General features: G+C 42.4%; 1 protein-coding gene across 3 annotated transcripts in view; it reads left to right on the forward strand.

Annotated features, from left to right (window-relative positions):
• Nucleotides 1-474: 474 nt before the first annotated feature.
• The window catches only part of GMPS (guanine monophosphate synthase), a 69,947-nt gene continuing 52,713 nt past the window's right edge, over nucleotides 475-17,708 (forward strand). Inside the window, exons 1-2 of one of the 3 annotated variants that reach the window (XM_061168182.1) lie at nucleotides 805-954; nucleotides 8,067-8,184. In XM_061168182.1, coding sequence (XP_061024165.1) covers nucleotides 8,161-8,184 — 24 coding nt within the window. In that variant the 5' untranslated portion in view covers nucleotides 805-954; nucleotides 8,067-8,160. Of the gene's footprint in view, nucleotides 749-804; nucleotides 955-5,911; nucleotides 6,158-8,066; nucleotides 8,185-17,708 lie in introns of those variants that run through there. The other 2 variants (XM_061168183.1, XM_061168181.1) reach the window with 2 other exon arrangements.

Raw genomic sequence — 17,708 nt, forward strand, 5'->3', positions numbered from 1 at the left:
AGCTTCTCCGGAGGCCGCCTTCTCAGAGCAAGTCTCTCACAGCCGTCCAAGGCTGCAGGCCGGCCGGCAAACAGCAAGAGGACTGCGGCTTGGGTTTTCATCCAAGGCCGGCTTTAGCGGCCGGGGGTGGGGTAAAGCGCCACAGGCCCTCCAAGCCGCGCCGGCTGCCGGGTGCGGAGGCGGGACAGGGGCAGCTAAGCTAGTTGCCGCCGGCTCCTCCTTCCAAGGGCGGGCCAGAGCGGGGTGGGGCGGGGCCATGACCCGCAGGCCCCGCCTCTCGTGGGCCGGCAGGCCGGGGACCCGTGGGTTTCTTTTCCTGGGGGCGGGCCTCGGCCGTGGAGGCTGATCTGGAGGCGGGGCCGGACGCCGACGTCCCCTCCCCCAGAGGCGGGCTCATTCGGTGGCTGCCGCGGCAGCTGCGGGTGTCCGCCGCTCAGCAGCCTAGCCACACGGGCTCTGGCTCCTCCCAGTGGCCGGCCGGGGCGGAAGCAGGAGGCGGGGGCAGCGTGCGCGCTGCTGGTCTGCTCTCCCGCGGCGCTGGGGCCCGCGCTCCGCGGCTGCTTCTCTACTCGGCGCTTCGCAGGCAGCTAGCTGCTCTCCGCGCCTCTTGCCTGCCGGCTCCTCGACCAGGCCTCCTTCTTAGTCGTGGTCCGTGGCGTCGACCCTCGCGGCCCTCTCCCGCCCCGTCTCATCTCTGGCCGCCGCCGCGGCCCCAGACCCGATGGCGCTGTGCAACGGAGACTCCAAGGTCAGTCTCTGGCGTGGGGGGGGGGGGGGGTCCCTGCCTCACCGCTTCCGGACGGAGGCCAGGTTCCGGGGCCGGGGAGTCACCGCGTGGGGCCCTTCCCTGCTTCCTCCCCCTAGCCCGCCAGCGCAACCCTGCGGCCCGGGCAGCGGCGTGTCGGAGAGCAGGCGGTCGAGGCCTGTGGCTTGTTTTCTCCTCGCGAGCGGCAGGTGCTTTGTTGATTTTTGTCTGCGTGTCGGGGTTCCCGCGCCCGCCGAGCTCTGGGCGTCGGGGAGGGCGTCAGCTTTCCGCGGCCGAGCCGCGCTGGCCCCCGCCTCCCCGGCGTTGCTGTGGGGCGCGGAGCCCGCGGAGGGCGGCCCGAGGGTGGGGGTAGGGAGGCGAGCGGGTGTGTGTGTGTGTGTGTGTGTGTGTGAGAGTGAGTGAGCGAGTGTGTGTGTGTGAGAGAGAGAGAGAGGGGGGCTTCCTCAGCCCTCACCCCGTCTCTTCGGGAGCCGGGGAACCTTTTGTGGAGCTCCGCGGGCCCACCGAAGGCAGGGTAGGGTCAGGGCCTCGCGTGCGGTATTCGAGCTGGGCCGGCCTCCGTCTTCCCGCCACCCGGTTTCCCGCCTGCCTTCGGTGAGGCTAGCCCAGTTCCCCCACGTCGGCCTTGGGGTCCGGGGCGGCGAGGCCGGCCCTGGGTGAGGCCGAGTGACACCCCGCCCCCCCCCCGACTGCCGGTCGGCGGCCCCCTCCCCGTCGGCTCCGGGGGCGGGAGGGTCGCTCACGCCGCCCCCTCCCCCCAGCCTTCTCCGAGGGAAGGAGCGGGTGCCCAGCCCCGCCCACTCCTTATCTTGCTCGTCGGTGGGCGGTGGGGCCGGCGCCGGACCTCGGGGAGCCCCCTCCGCTACGCCGGCCGCCGCCGCCGCGCCCTGGGGCCGGGAAGTCGCGAGTCCCCGGGGCCGGGGAAGTTCACTCGAGGTGCGGAGTGCCGAGAGCAGTTTGGGCCGCCGCTGCGTTTCTCGTCACCTCCGACTCACTTTTTGTCTTTAGACCCTCTTCTTTGTCGTCTCGCTTCCGAACGGAGCCCCTTCGCTTTCACTTCTGTGTTAAAATTGTCGTTGGCCCGGAGTTCTTTCAGACCCCCACAGTCCATGTTGTCAGCGGGAAGCTGCGCGGTTTTGAATCGGGATTTATACTTAAGCGAGGTGTGCCTCTTCTATACGCTGTTAGGGCCTGGCTGCGTTTCATTCAGGTGTGTGGAAGTTTAGACGTCAGGTAGTGCCTTTAAAGGCAGCATATTCTCTTAAAACGTGGTGCCTCGTCACATCTTGGCCCTCTCCGTAATTGCTTAGTCTGTAGTAAATATTCAGAAAAGTTATTTGTTGAACAAGTGAGTAAAGATTAATAAGGTAGCTAATAAACTTCTAAACCGAGGAAACGGATGCTCAGACTAGTTGGAACTCTTTCTGAAGATTTTAAAAGAAGCTTCTGTAGATCTTAACGTACAGCTCTGTCGTGTACACAAGTTAACTTACAAAGCATTTTTCTTCTCTTTAATTTTGAGTCGTAAACTCGTTGAAAAGAGTCATCTTTGTGCTGGTAAGGGAAATGACTGTTAGGAGGATTCAAACCTCATTTGCAGACTTTGAAAAATATGTGCTGATTTGAAAACAGTATTTTCCAAAATTAAGTGACAGCAGAAAGTTAAAGATTCAGTGTCCAAATTACTTTACCTGATTCAGGTGTAAAGAACGTACACTATTTTTTTTCTAGCTAGTATGTTTTTGTTTTGTTCAACTGGAATTTTACAGGGAATCTTACCAGTTTGATATATTTGAGACTCTGGTGAATCACTGATTACCCTTATTTCAAGGTGGTTTTGTAGTATAAGCAAACAATGTGTCTTTTCTGTTTTTTGGACATGCTGCATGACTGGGATGTTAGTTCCCAGATCAGGGATCCAACCTGGATCTCAGGCATTGAAAGTACATGAAAGCTAACCATGGTTTTTTTTTTTTTTAAACTTTGCTAACAATTAGATGTCAATCGAATTGAAAGCATTTTCAGGAGGAGCAATCCAGGAAAATAACATTTCATCAAACCTATGATTATTTCATATGCTCCTAAAAAGGGGGAAAAAAAATCTGTAAATGGTGTTGTAAACGGTGATCATAAGGAACATGTCTGGTAAAGAGATGTTTAAATATGGGGGAATATGCATAGTAAAGTGGGTTAAATGTGATATTCTGAGGGTCCACCCAGAAATCTAAGTAGACATCTATTTTCTATAGCTTACCACTGAAGCACCTTTCTTTCTGGCATGAAATACAAGTACTGGACCCAGACTTACTTTGTACATCTGTTGTGCCTCTGATAGCTGTGTGTAAGTCCTAGTTGATAAATGAGAATGGAGAAAAAGCTGAATTTGATTCCTGTTGTACATTTCAGTATTTTTCAGGGTTTTTTCTAAAATAACATTTCTTCATGATAGACATTAGGAGTTCAGTTCAGTTCAGTCCCTCAGTTGTATCCGACTCTTCGCGACCCCATGAATCGCAGCAGCCAGGCTCCCTGTCCATCACCAGCTCCCGGAGTTGACTCAAACTCATGTCCATCGAGTCGGTGATGCCATCCAGCCATCTCATCCTCTGTCTTCCCCTTCTCCTCCTGCCCCCAATCCCTCCCAGCATCAGGGTCTTTTCCAGTGAGTCAGCTCTTCTCATGAGGTGGCCAAAATATTGGAGTTTCAGCTTTAGCATCAGTCCTTCCAGTGAACACCCAGGACTGATCTCCTTTAGGATGGACTGGTTGGATCTCCTTGCAGTTCAAGGGACATTAGGGAGAGACCCACCTAAATTCTGTAAAAGTATTTGGGCTGTTTTCATTAGTTTTATCCACAGAATATCATTTTAAAGCTGGAAAGTATCTTTGTTTTCTAGCTTCCTACGCTGAAAAAACAGCTGGAATTAGAATCTGACTTTTCTTTTTCTTCAGGACTACTTAGGTTAACCATCCAAGGCAGAGAGTATCCTTTTCCTTAAAGATCTGACATAATATTATTTAGTTAAGATCTTACATGAACAAGAGCATACCTTATATGAACAAGGTAGTCAGCTCTTCTTTAAAAACTTTTTACAACCATTCAGTGTTATATATGAATATATGTATATAGAAAATATTAGACAGTAACTTTTCAGTATTATTAAGGCAAGATTGTGAGAGTAATGCTGTTTGGGCTGCTTGTCAGATTTTCCACTGTTGGTCCCATCTAAGCCTTAGACACTTTATTTTGGCTGCTCAGAGTCTTCATTGCTTTTCACTGACTTTCTCTCCTTGTGGGAGGGATCTGGCTACTCAAACTTGCAGTGCATGAACTTCTCATTGTGGCTTCTGTCGCGGAGCACAATCTTTAGGTGCTTGGGCTTGGTAGTTGTGGCACATGGGCTCAGTACTTGTGGTCATGGGCTTAGTTGTTAGCTGCATGTGGGATCTTCCCGGACGAGGGCTCAACCCCATGCATTGGCAGGTAGATTCTAATCCACTGTGCCACCAGGGAAGTCCTGAGCCTTAAACTCATTTGGTTGGAATAGATGTAGGATCTGCCCTACTACTTTCACTGAGATGTTGACTAAGTTATATTGTACTTGGATTTAAGGGTTTTTAAAAAATAAATACTGTTAATTGCATGTTATATAGGATCTTTAGTTGATATCTAATGCTGAAAATTTCAATTTGCATTTTAAAATGTAAGTTTTGAATTGAATGGAAAGATGACCTGAGATGTTTATGTGGGATACTTTGAGAATTGAACAACTGTCCTTTATAAAGGTAACCCTGTTGTGCTGTGCTCTGTCATTCAGTTGTGTCCGACCGACACTTTTCAACCCTGCAGACTGTAGTCCACCAGGCTCTACTGTCCTTGGGATTTTCCTGGTGAGAATACTGGAGTTGCAATTTCTTCTCCAGGGGATCTTTCCCACTCTATAAGTACATTTTTTTCAAAGGTCAAGGTGGATTGTTTTTTTTTTCTTTTCCCTTTCAGATTTCATCTCATCTGTTAAGGTATTCACCTAGACTAGAAGAGCTGTTACAGACAAAAGGAATGGTTTGTTTTTGGGTTTGGTTTTTTTTTTTTTTAATTGTTTTTCTGTTCTTAGATTTGAAAGGTTTTGAAATTCCTTCATAAATCTCAGATGACTTTGTCTTTAATTTAGCATGGGCCAACTTGTCAATTATGGATAATAGTTGTCTTTTAAGAATTTTTTAAAAAACACAGATTTGTCTTATACTTAATGTATTTTACTCTTTAAGTCTCTTTAATGAATTACATATTAATCAGTGCTGTTTGGAGAAAGGAATGAATAATTATTTGATATCCAAAATGATGAAATTCTCTTTTGTTATGGGTACTTAAGGGCTTCCCGGGTGGCGCTAGTGGTAAAGAACCCACCTGCCAATGCAGGAGATGTAAGAGATGAAGGTTCTATCCCTGGGTGGGGAAGATCCCCTGAAGTAGGGCTTGGTAATCCACTCCAGTGTTCTTGCCTGGTGAATCCCCAGGGACAGAGGAGCCCGGCAGGCTACAGTCCACAGGGTTGCAGAGTCACACACAGCTGAAGCGACTCAGCACAGCACAGTACTTTCATGCCTCCTTCTAACCTAAACTCTGTTTAAATGCTCAAAATGAATGAAGTCCTCAGGGTTAATATGTGATTTAGAAGCACTTTGTGAACCAACAAAGAAGTAAGAGAACTTAGAATCTTTTGTGATCGCATATATAGTTCTAGGTTGTGTGGACTATTCTTGCTTGTTGTGGAATAGTTTTTTGTTGTTGTTGTTGTTCAAGAATCACATTGGTTAAAAAATAGTTTTACTATAGTAATAGTGTGATATTAGTTGGTTTTCTTGTTGGCTGACCCTTGCCTGCCATCCCTTCGGGTTAATGGTTTTGAGGACCTAGGAGATACTTTATGTAGTTAGATTTAGATTTATAGATTCCCTAATATGGTCCACTACAACTTTATAGGGAATAAGGTGTTTGTTTATAGTAGTGTGACCATATACTCTATGTAAACTGGGACACTTGAACATCAAAGGAGGTGCTAAAAATCGTTTAAATTTATAATAATTGTTGTAAAATATTACCAAACAAAATATTTGTTGTGTTGTGTAAATCCAATTAAATCAATGGCAAAACTACTGTAGTATAAGTTCAGATTGCTCTCTCTGTACGTTTTGCACAGGAGCTCACAGTCTCTTTCCTGCATGTAGTTCACACACAGCTGTGCATCCCCCTGATTCAGCTGATAGAGGCCTGGAGGTCACGTGCATTTTGCAACCTGAAGAACGGCAGTGGTACTACCGGCAGGTTCACCAAGCAGCTGGCCAGAGCGGCGGCCTCGGACCTTCCTCCGTCAGCACCGTGACTGGCTGGTTAGCTACCAGTCATTGCAGTGTCCAGGTTCCAAATGTACTTTGTCCTTCATTCTATCAGGAAAGTGTCAGGAGCGAGAGATGGGTTCTCAGTGGTTGGCTTTTAGAGTGAACCAGTGAGAATCTGTTCACTGCACCTGCACTTCAACAGAGTACTAGGTAAAGCCATGGCAGAAGGTGGAAGTATAATAAATCCTCACTATCTTACTTTAATGCAGTTACTCATAATAGTATATTAAAAATGAAAGGCATGCGACATGTGTTACATTGGGTCGGCTGTTGGAATAACAGGTGTAAATTAGGACAGTTCTGGGCAAACTGGGCCATATGGTCACTTCAGTTATGGAGTACATCATCCTGAATTTGAATTTTGATTTCTCTAGTGACTATATTTAAAATTTGGCTAAAATTCAAGCCTAATGTGTATACATTAAAAGTTTTTTTCTTTTCTAAATTAGTATACATTCTAAGAGTTATTCTGAACTTAAAAACTGAGTGCCAAAATTAACTTTCTAAACGTTGAGAACCAGCAGTGTTGAAACTGACCAAAAGGTAAAATAATTTGTTCTAGTCTGCCATAACATTTACAGAGGACATTTTCCGAACTTTTAAAACTGCCTGGACATGTGAAATTCCCTATTTCTCTTGTTCGTCAGCTGGAGAACAGAACCTTTTTCATTCTCAAAACGCATGGAGGTTTATGTAAAATTAAGTCAGCCTCACCTTGTCTGTAATTTGGAGAACTAATTCTTATCCTCTGAGTGTTATTGTGAATGTAAGCCAGGGACTACAGAATTCTAAAATCTGCTTTGGACAAATTTTCAGTGAACAATCTCTAATTAATTTGGGAGACTCTTACATGAATACAATGATTGTAGATAGATGATTGTTTTGATGTATTACTGGTAATAGTGAAACATTTTTATGCTGTGATTTTTTTCCCTCCTTTAACATGTCATGAAAAATTTCAAAACGACAGGCAAGTTGAAAGAAATTTTAGTCGGCATCTGTATCTACCAGGTAGATTCTGTTGTACAACAGCTTGAGTTATGATTCAAATACCATAAAATTCACTCTGTTTAAAGAACACAATTCAGTAGTTATTAGTGTATGCACAGATTTGTGCCACCATCACCACAGTCAATTTTAAAACATTCTCATTATCCACAAAAGAAATTCTGTACCCTTTAGCAATCAGTCCTCATTTTCCACCACCCCGCTTCTCCCAGGGTTTCCCAGGTGGCGCTAGTGGTAAAGAATCCGCTTTGCCAGTGCAGGAGACTTAATATAGGAGATGCAAGTTCGATCCCTGGGTCAGGAAGATCCTCTGGAGGAGGGCATGGCAGTCCACTCCAGTGTTCTTGCCTGGAGAATCCTGTGGACAGAGGAGCCCGGCAGACTGCAGTCCATAGGGTTGTGAAGAGTCGGGCACAACTGAAGTGACTTAGCACATGCAGGCCTCTCCCTCCCAACTGTGGACAACCACGAATCTGTTTTCTGTCTCTATAGATTTGCCTGCTTTGGACATTTTATGTGACTAGAATCTTAGAATATGTGGTCTCTTGTGAGACCTAGCATAATACTTCCAAAGTTCATCCACGTGTAAATACCTTACTCCTTTTTATTAGCAAATAATATTCCATTGTATGGATACAGCACCTTTTATTTACCCATTCATTGGTGGATGGAAATTGGGTTGTTTGCATTCTCTTGCTGTTATGGGTAGTGTTGCTATGAATATTTCTGTATAGATTTTTATATAAAAATAACTTTTCATTTTCATGGGTATATACCTAGAAGCAGAATTGCTGGGTCATGGACAAAGGAGCCTGGAGGGCTACAGTCCGTAGGGTCACAAAGGGTAGGAACATGACTGAGCACTGTGGTAATTTTATGTTTAACCTTTCAGTGAACTATCAAACTGTCTTCCAAAGTGGCTGCAGTATTTTACAATTCTGACATCAGTATATGAGATTCCAGTTTCTTCAAATCCTTGCCAACACATGTCTTTGATTATAACCATCATAGTGAGTATGAAGTGGTATTTTCATTGTGGTTTTGATTTGCATTTCCCTAATGACATGATCATGAGCATCTTTTTTGTGTGCTTCTTAACCATTTGTATATTTTCTTGGAAGAAATGTCTGTTTAGCTCTTTTGCCCATTTTGAAGGTGGGTTGTTTGTCTTTATTGAGTTGTAAGAAATCTTTATTTTAGTGACAAGCCTTTTCAGAAATATGATTTGCAGATATTTTCTGCAGTTCTTTGGGTTGTTTTTCACTTTCTTAATGGTGTTTTCTGGCGAATAAAAGCTTTTAATTTTAATGAAGTACTACTTATTTTTAAAAAATGTTGTCACTGTGCTTTTGGTGTCATATCTAAAAAATACTTCTTAATTCGAGATCATGAAGATTTGTGAAATTGCCAATGCTTTTTGAAAGTTTTATAATTTTGCTTTACGTAGTTTTATATTTAGGTTTTTGATCCATTTTGAGCTAATCTTTGTGTTTGCTATAAGGTAAAGCAGCAGCTCTATTTATTTATTTATTTTAATTTGTGGCTCTCCACTGTTGGGCTTCCCTGGTGGCTCAGTGGTAAAGATTCTGCCTGCCAGTGCAGGAGCTGCAGGAAATGTGGGTTTGATCCCTGGGTCCGGAAGATCCCCTGGAGAATGGAATGGCAACCCAGTCCAGTATTCTTGCCTGTGAAATTCCATGGACTGAAGAGCCCAGAGGGGTATAGTCCATGAAGCTGCAGAGTTAGATGTGACAATCGACTGAGCACGCATGCACTGTTGCAGTACTGGGTTTTGGAAAAACTTGTTACTTTTGAATGATCTCGGCACCTTTGTTGGAAATCAGTTTATCCTTTATTTTTGGACTCTCTGTTTTGTTCCGTTGATCTATATATCTGTCCTTTTGCCAGTATCACATTACCTTGATTTTGTAACTTTGAAGATGGGACATGTGAGTCTGCCAACTATATTCTCTTTTCTAAGCTTGTTTTGGCTATTCCTGCATCCCTTGACTTTCTGTATGAGTTTTAGGATATGCTTATCAATTTCTGCAAAGGATTTCGATAGGTTTCATGTTGAATCTGTGGCTCAGTATGGGGATCAGTACTATCTTGACAGTATTAAGTTTTCTGACCCAAACATCGGATAGCTTTTAAAATATAGGCTTTGTAGTTCTTTAGTAAAGTGGTTTTATTCTGTGTAATTGTTTAATATTAATAAAACAATTAAAATTGTTTTATTCTATGTAAACATTATATAGCTTTTTAAATATAGGTTTTGTAGTTCTTTAGTACAATTGTTTTATTCTTTTTGATGCTATTATAAATGGAATTTTACCTTAATTATGTATTTGGATTGTTCATTACAAGTTTATACAATTGATTTTTGTATATTTATTTTGTATCCTACCGCCTTACCAAACCTATTTATTCTAAAGTGCATTAATAGAACTCTTAGGACTGTCTGTATATAAAATCCTGTCATCTGTAAATAGAGATAGTTTTGCTTTTTTCTTTCCACTTTGGATACTTTTATTTTCTTGCTTCATTGCCCTGCCTACAAACTGGAATCAAGATTGCTGGGAGAAATTATCAATAACCTCAGATATGCAGAAGATACCACCCTTATGGCAGAAAGTGAAGAAGAACTAAAGAACCTCTTGATGAAGGTGAAAGAGAAGAGTGAAAAAGCTGGCTTAAAACTCAACATTCACAAAACTAAGATTATGGCATCTGGTCCCATCACTTCGTGGCAAATAAATGGGAAAACAATGGAAACAGTGAGAGACTTTATTTTCTTGGGTTCCAAAATCACTGCAGATGCTGACCGCAGCCATGAAATTAAAAGACGCTTGCTCCTTGGAAGAAAAGCTATGACTAACCTAGACACCATATTAAAAAGCAGAGACATTACTTTGCCAACAAAGGTCCATCTAGTCAAAGCTTTGGTTTTTCCAGTGGTCATGTATAGATGTGAGAGTTGAACCATAAAGAAGGCTGAACGCCAAAGAATTGATGCTTTTGAACTGTGGTATTGGAGAAGACTCTTGAGAGTCCCTTCTGCAAGGAAATCAAGCTAGTCAATTTTAAGGGAATTGAATCCTGAAGATTCACTGGAAGGACTGATGTTGAAGCTCCAATACTTTGGCTTCCTGATGCGAAGGGCTAACTCATTAGAAAAGACCCTGATGCTGGGAAAGATTGAAGGCAGGTGGGGAAGGGGACAACAGAGGATGAGATGGTTGGACGGCGTCACTGACTTAATGGATGTGAGTTTGAACAAGCTCCGGGAGATGTTGAAGGGCAGGAAAGCCAGGCGTACTGCAGTCCATGGGGTCGCAAAGAGTCAGACATGACTAAGTGATTGAAGCACAACAGTACCTCATACTTTTGAATACAAGTAGTGAGGGCAGAAATCCTTGATCTTAGTTGGAGAAGAAAGCATTTAATCTTTCACTGTTAAGTGTGATGTTAGCAATGGGTTTTTCATAGATGCTCTTTTACAGACTAAGGGTACTTCCTTCTATTCTTAGTTTGTTGATTGTTTTTATTATGAAAAGATGTAGGATTTTTGACAAATGCTTTTCCTCTGTGTATTCAGATGATCATATGTTTTTTTTTTTTTTCCCATTGTGTTGATACATTAATATTAGATTGATTTTTGGATGTTAAACCAAATTTACATTCCTGAGATAAATCTCACTTGGCCATGGTGTATAATCCTTTTTTATAAGTTGCTGAATGGACTTCCCTGTCAGTCCAGTGGTTAAGAATCTGCCTACCAACACAGCGGACATGGGTTCCATCCTTGGTCTCTGAAGATTCCACATGCCGTGGGGCAGCTAAGCCTGTGCGCCACGACTACTGAGCTTTCGCGTCCTAGAACCTGTGCTCTGCAACAGGAGAAGTGAAGTGAAGTTGCTCAGTCGTGTCCGACTCTTTGGGACCCCGTCGACTGCAGCCTACAAGGCTCCTCTGTCCATGGAATTTTCCAGGCAAGAGTACCGCAGTGGGTTGCCATTTCCTTCTGCAGGGGATCTTCTCGATCCAGGGATCGAACCCAGGTCTCCTGCATTGTAGGCAGACGCTTTACCGTCTGAGCCACCAGGGACGCCCAGCCACTGCAGTGAGAAACCTGAGCGCTGTAACTAGACAGTGGCCCCTGCTCGCTGCAACTAGAGAAGACGTGTGTACAGCAACAGAGACCTAGTGCAGCCAGAAAAGTTTTTAATTAATAAAAATAATAAGTTGCTGGATTTGGTTTGATAATTTTGTTGATTTTTACATCTCCATTCATAAGAGGTGATGGCTTGGAGTTTTCTTGTGATATCTTTGGTTTTGATATTGGACAATACTGGCCTCATAGAATGAGTTTTGGTATAGTGTTCACGTTTTTATTTGGCCACACCATGCAGCTTGAGGGGTCTTAGTTCCTTGACCAGGGGTCAGAGCTGTCCTCACTTCAGTGGAAGCTCAGAGTCCTAACCACTGGACTATCAGGGATTTCCTTATCATTCCCTTTTTACTGAACTTGCTTTTTGTGATCAGTTTTTGGACTGAGACCCTAGATTACATTTTAGTGGACCATTTTCATATTGTTACTTTAATGAGCTGTGAGATACATTCCTCCCAAGTGCAACACCTGATTGAGCAAAATAAGGCACAAGACGTAAGAGCATTGGACTGAAGAAGATATTTCTTTTAGAGGTAATTGGTATACATTGAGTGGATATAGCTTGATATAGACTAAACATTTTAGGGATAAAAGTATGAATTTTTAATGGATGATTAATCAGTCCGCTTAAGTGGATTTAACCTGATAGATTCTGGTTTTGAAACAGGAGTGGCTCCTAGATCTGAGTGTTGGCCTTGTTACTGACAGCGTAGCAGGGCTTGACCATCCATTCTCAGCCCTTGAAGGCTGAGGGTTATGTTGCTTATTGTAGCATGTCTTTCAGTTTGTGGAGAGAAATGGTAGTTTGAAAAAGGTCACTAACAGGTGATTTCTTTTGCTTATTGTTATAGAGATAAAATGCACAGGTAGTGAAGTGCTCAGCTCTTTGACGTATACAATTTACATTTTGACAAACGTAGGTACCCCTGTAGTCACTGCCCGTTGAAGATCCGGAACGGTTCCATCACTCCCGAAGTTCCCTTGTGGCCATGGCAGTCAGTTCCCCCACTCCTTCAGCACCAACCGCTGTTCTGATTTCTGTAGCTGTACATTAGTTTTGTTCACTTACAAATTTTGTGTCAGTGGAATCATACAGTGATTCTGGTTTTTTTTACACAATATAGTGTTTTTGAGATTTTATCTGTGTTGTGTGTATCAGTGATTTGTTCATTTTTATTGTTATGTAGTGTTCCACTATAAGGATATACCAGAATTTTTTAACCCATTCATATATTGATGACTCTTGGGATTGTTTCCAGTTTTGTGGGCATAGGTGTTCATTTCTCTATTATAATTACCTAGGAGTGAAACTGCTGAATCAGAGGATAGCCCCTAATAGGTTTTGGTATTCCCCACTTCTGCAGCTTGGAATACTTAAGCTGTAATAATAGACTGCTTGATGCTTGGAAGAGATGAGACTTGATATAGCAAAACAAATTTTTTAAAAGTTGCAGTATAATGTTTTGTCCTTAAGATATTTTTAAAGTATCTTACTCAGCTGTATTTTAATCAGTATAGCATGTGGTTTGTGGACAAGCAGGCTTCTTTTAGATAGGTTTATAAAGCAGCAGAAATGAACCACTACTTTATTTGATATTACAGTTTGAATTTTAAATAAAAAATAATTTGATAGTAAAGCTGATTAAAATAGATTTTGAAACATTGTGGATTTAACAAGATTGGGTGTTTTAAAAATGCAGTCTTGGCATTGGTGTACTATTTTCATATGAAAACTGTTTTCAGGTATTAGAAAAGAAAATTTCTATCAATTTGTCTGTGAGACTTACTGTGTCTAGTCTGGTATCTCTTGAGTTCACCAGGCTTGGCCTTCCAGAGGTTATTTTATAGTGCTTCTAAGTGGTTTCTCTTTCCTGATGTAGTTCCTTCATTCATTACCCCCTTAAAAAAAAAAGAAGTATGCAATTATATTTTAACCTCTAAAGGCAAAGATTCAGTGTAATATGTATTTTGGAGTCATGGTCATAGAGAACTAAGCATGATAATAACCATCTTGTGCAATTTCCCATACATTCTTACATATTTCTACTATAAATGGCCAGGGAAAGCGGAATCATAATTTGTTACTGATTCATAACCTGCCATGAATGCTTTCCTGTTAGATGGTTTTTTAAAAAATTTGCTTTAGGTTGATTTAGAAACATTTTCAGAAAAACAAGTGATGCCTACTTCTTGCTCAAGAGTTTGTGGGTGAGCTCAGCTGAGCTCCACTCCTCTCTTTTGCTTGGCCCAGTAAGTAGCTCGTAGTGTTTTCATGGTGATGACAGAAGCACAGGAGACAAGTGGGAACATGAAGATGGCTTAAGGCTTGGCAGACTATCACTTCTGCCCTCATTACATTGGCAAAAGCAGGTCTCATGGTTGAGCCCAGTGTCAAGAGTATGGAAATACATTCTGCCTGTACTAGGACAGACTGCAAAGTGACACTACCAGAGACATGAATATAGGGCATAGTGAAGAATTAGGGTCAGTGTAGTCTGTTGCATATGGAAAATTTAAAAACATGCACAAGTAGAGCAGAGAGTATAATATCCCGTCATTCGTCTCAGCGGTTATCAATATGTGGTTAGTTTTCCTACACACATTTCCTTAGTGCCTCATGGTAAGGGTTGCATATATCTGTAAATTCCATCAGTGTTTTCTTAAGTCAGTCTCCCAAAGCAACAGAAATAAAAACAAACTAATGGGATCTAGTCAAACTTAGAGGCTTTTGTGCAGCAAAGGAAACCATACACAAAACAAAAAAACAGCCTACAGAATGGTAGAAAATATTTGCCAACAATGCGACTGATAAGGGCTTAATTTCCAGAATATACAAACAGCTCATACAACTCAGCAAAAAAACCCAAGAAACTCACCCCCCCAAAACAACAACAACAACAACAACAAAACACCCAGTTGAAAAATGAGCAGAAGACCTAAATAGACATTTCTCCAAAGAAGACCTAAGTAGACATTTCTGCAAAGAAATGGCCAGTAGGCACATGAAAAGACGTTTGACATTGCTAATTATTCACTTCAGTTCAATTGCTCAGGCATGTTCCAGTCTTTGTGACCCCATGGACTGTAGCACGCTGGCTTCCGTGTTCATCACCAACTCCCTGAGCTCGCTCAAATTCATGTCCATCGAGTCAGTGATGCCATCCAACCATCTCATCCTTTGTCGTCCTCTTCTCTTCCTGCCTTCAGTCTTCCCAGCATCAGAGGTTTTTCCAGTGAGTCAGTTCTTCACATCAGGTGGCCAAAATATTAGAGTTTCAGCTTCACCATCAGTCCTTTCAATGAAAACCCAGGACTGATTTCATTTAGGATGGACTGGTTGGATCTCCTTGCAGGTCAAGGGACTCTCAAGAGTCATCTCCAACACCTGAGTTCAAAAGCATCAGTTCTTCGGTGCTCAGCTTTCTTTATAATCCAACTCTCACATCCATACATGAACACTGGGAAAACCATAGCTTTGACTAGACAGACCTTTGTTGGTAAAGTAATGTGTTTGCTTTTTAAAATGCTGTCTAAGTTGGTCATAGCTTTTTTTCCAAGGAGCAAGCGTCTTTTAATTTCTTTTTTTTTTAGTTTTGATTTACCTTTATTTTTTTTTTTTTTTTTATTTTTTTATTAGTTGGAGGCTAATTACTTCACAACATTTCAGTGGGTTTTGTCATACATTGATATGAATCAGCCATAGATTTACACGTATTCCCCATCCCGATCCCCTCTCCCACCTCCCTCTCCACTCGATTCCTCTCGGTCTTCCCAGTGCACCAGGCCCGAGCACTTGTCTCATGCATCCCACCTGGGCTGGTGATCTGTTTCACCATAGATAGTATACATGCTGTTCTTTTGAAATATCCCACCCTCACATTCTCCCACAGAGTTCAAAAGTCTGTTCTGTATTTCTGTGTCTCTTTTTCTGTTTTGCATATAGGGTTATCGTTACCATCTTTCTAAATTCCATATATATGTGTTAGTATGCTGTAATGTTCTTTATCTTTCTGGCTTACTTCACTCTGTATAAGGGGCTCCAGTTTCATCCATCTCATTAGGACTGGTTCAAATGAATTCTTTTTAACGGCTGAGTAATATTCCATGGTGTATATGTACCACAGCTTCCTTATCCATTCATCTGCTGATGGGCATCTAGGTTGCTTCCATGTCCTGGCTATTATAAACAGTGCTGCGATGAACATTGGGGTGCACGTGTCTCTTTCAGATCTGGTTTCCTCAGTGTGTATGCCCAGAAGTGGGATTGCTGGGTCATATGGCAGTTCTATTTCCAGTTTTTTAAGAAATCGCCACACTGTTTTCCATAGCGGCTGTACTAGTTTGCATTCCCACCAACAGTGTAAGAGGGTTCCCTTTTCTCCACACCCTCTCCAGCATTTATTGCTTGTAGACTTTTGGATAGCAGCCATCCTGACTGGCGTGTAATGGTACCTCATTGTGGTTTTGATTTGCATTTCTCTAATAATGAGTGATGTTGAGCATCTTTTCATGTGTTTGTTAGCCATCTGTATGTCTTCTTTGGAGAAATGTCTGTTTAGTTCTTTGGCCCATTTTTTGATTGGGTCATTTATTTTTCTGGAATTGAGCTGCAGGAGTTGCTTGTATATTTTTGAGATTAATCCTTTGTCTGTTTCTTCATTTGCTATTATTTTCTCCCAATCTGAGGGCTGTCTTTTCACCTTACTTGTAGTTTCCTTTGTAGTGCAAAAGCTTTTAAGTTTCATTAGGTCCCATTTGTTTAGTTTTGCTTTTATTTCCAATATTCTGGGAGGTGGGTCATAGAGGATCTTGCTGTGATTTATGTCGGAGAGTGTTTTGCCTATGTTCTCCTCTAGGAGTTTTATAGTTTCTGGTCTTACATTTAGATCTTTAATCCATTTTGAGTTTATTTTTGTGTATGGTGTTAGAAAGTTTTAATTTCATTGCTGCAGTCACCATCTGCAGTGATTTTGGAGCCCAAGAAGATAAAGTCTGCCACTGTTTCCACTGTTTCCCTATCTATTTGCCATGAGGTGATGAGACCAGATTTCATGATCTTAGTTTTTTAAATGTTGAGTTTTAAGCCAACTTTTTCACTCTCCTCTTTCACTTTCATCTAGAGGCTCTTGAGTTCTTCACTTTCTGCCATAAGGGTGGTATCATCTGCATATCTGAGGTTATTGATATCTCTCCCGGCAGTCTTGATTCCAGCTTGTGCTTCATCCAGCCTGGCATTTCACATGATGTACTTTGCATATAAGTTAAATAAGCAGGGTGACAATGTACAGCCTTGACATATTTCTTTCCCAATTTGGAACCAGTCCGTTGTTCCATGTCCAGTTCTAACTGTTGCTTCTTGACCTGCATACAGATTTCTCAGGAGGCAGATAAGGTGGTCAGGTATTCCCACCTCTTTCAGAATTTTTCACAGTTTGTTGTGATCCACACAGTCAAAGGCTTTGGTGTAGTCGATAAAGCAGACGGAGATGTCTTTCTGGAACTCTCCTGCTTTTTTGATGTTCCAACGGATGTTGGCAATTTGATCTCTGGTTCCTCTGCCTTTTCTAAATTCAGCTTGAACATCTGGAAGTTCACAGTTCATGTACTGTTGAAGCCTGACTTGGAGAATTTTGAGCAATACTTTGCTAGCGTGTGAGATGAGTGCAATTGTGTGGTAGTTTGAACATTGTTTGGCATTGCCCTTCTTTGCGATTGGAAGGAAAACTGACCTTTTCCAGTCCTTGGCCACTGCTGAGTTTTCCAAATTTGCTGACATACTGAGTGCAACACTTTCACAGCATCATTCTTTAGGATTTGAAATAACTCAACTGGCAGTCTATCACCTCCACTAACTTTGTTCGTAGTGATACTTCCTAAGGCCCACTTGACTTCGCATTACAGGATGTCTGGCTCAAGGTGAGTGATCACACCATTGTGGTTATCTGGGTCATGAAGATCTTTTTTGTATAGTTTCTGCGTATTCTTGTTACTTCCTAGTATCTTCTGCTTCTGGTAGGTCCATACCATTTCCGTCCTTTATTGTGCCCATCTTTGTGTGAAATGTTCCCTTGGTATCTCTAATTTTCTTGAAGAGATCTCTAGTCTTTCCCATTCTATTGTTTTGCTCTTACTTCTTTGCGTTGATCGCTGAGAAAGGCTTTCTTATCTCTCCTTGCTATTCTTTGGAACTGTGCATTCTTATGGGTATATCTTTCCTTTTCTCTTTTGCCTTTAGCTTCTCTTCTTTTTCAGCTATTCGTATTGCTAAAAATAGAATTACCGTATGATACAGCAGTCCCACTCCTGGGCTTATATCCAGACGAAGCTCTAATATGAAAAGATACATGGACCCTGTGTTCATAG

The sequence above is a fragment of the Dama dama genome, chromosome 19 (assembly GCF_033118175.1).
Source record: "Dama dama isolate Ldn47 chromosome 19, ASM3311817v1, whole genome shotgun sequence".
In the NCBI taxonomy this organism is placed as follows: Eukaryota; Metazoa; Chordata; class Mammalia; order Artiodactyla; family Cervidae; genus Dama; species Dama dama.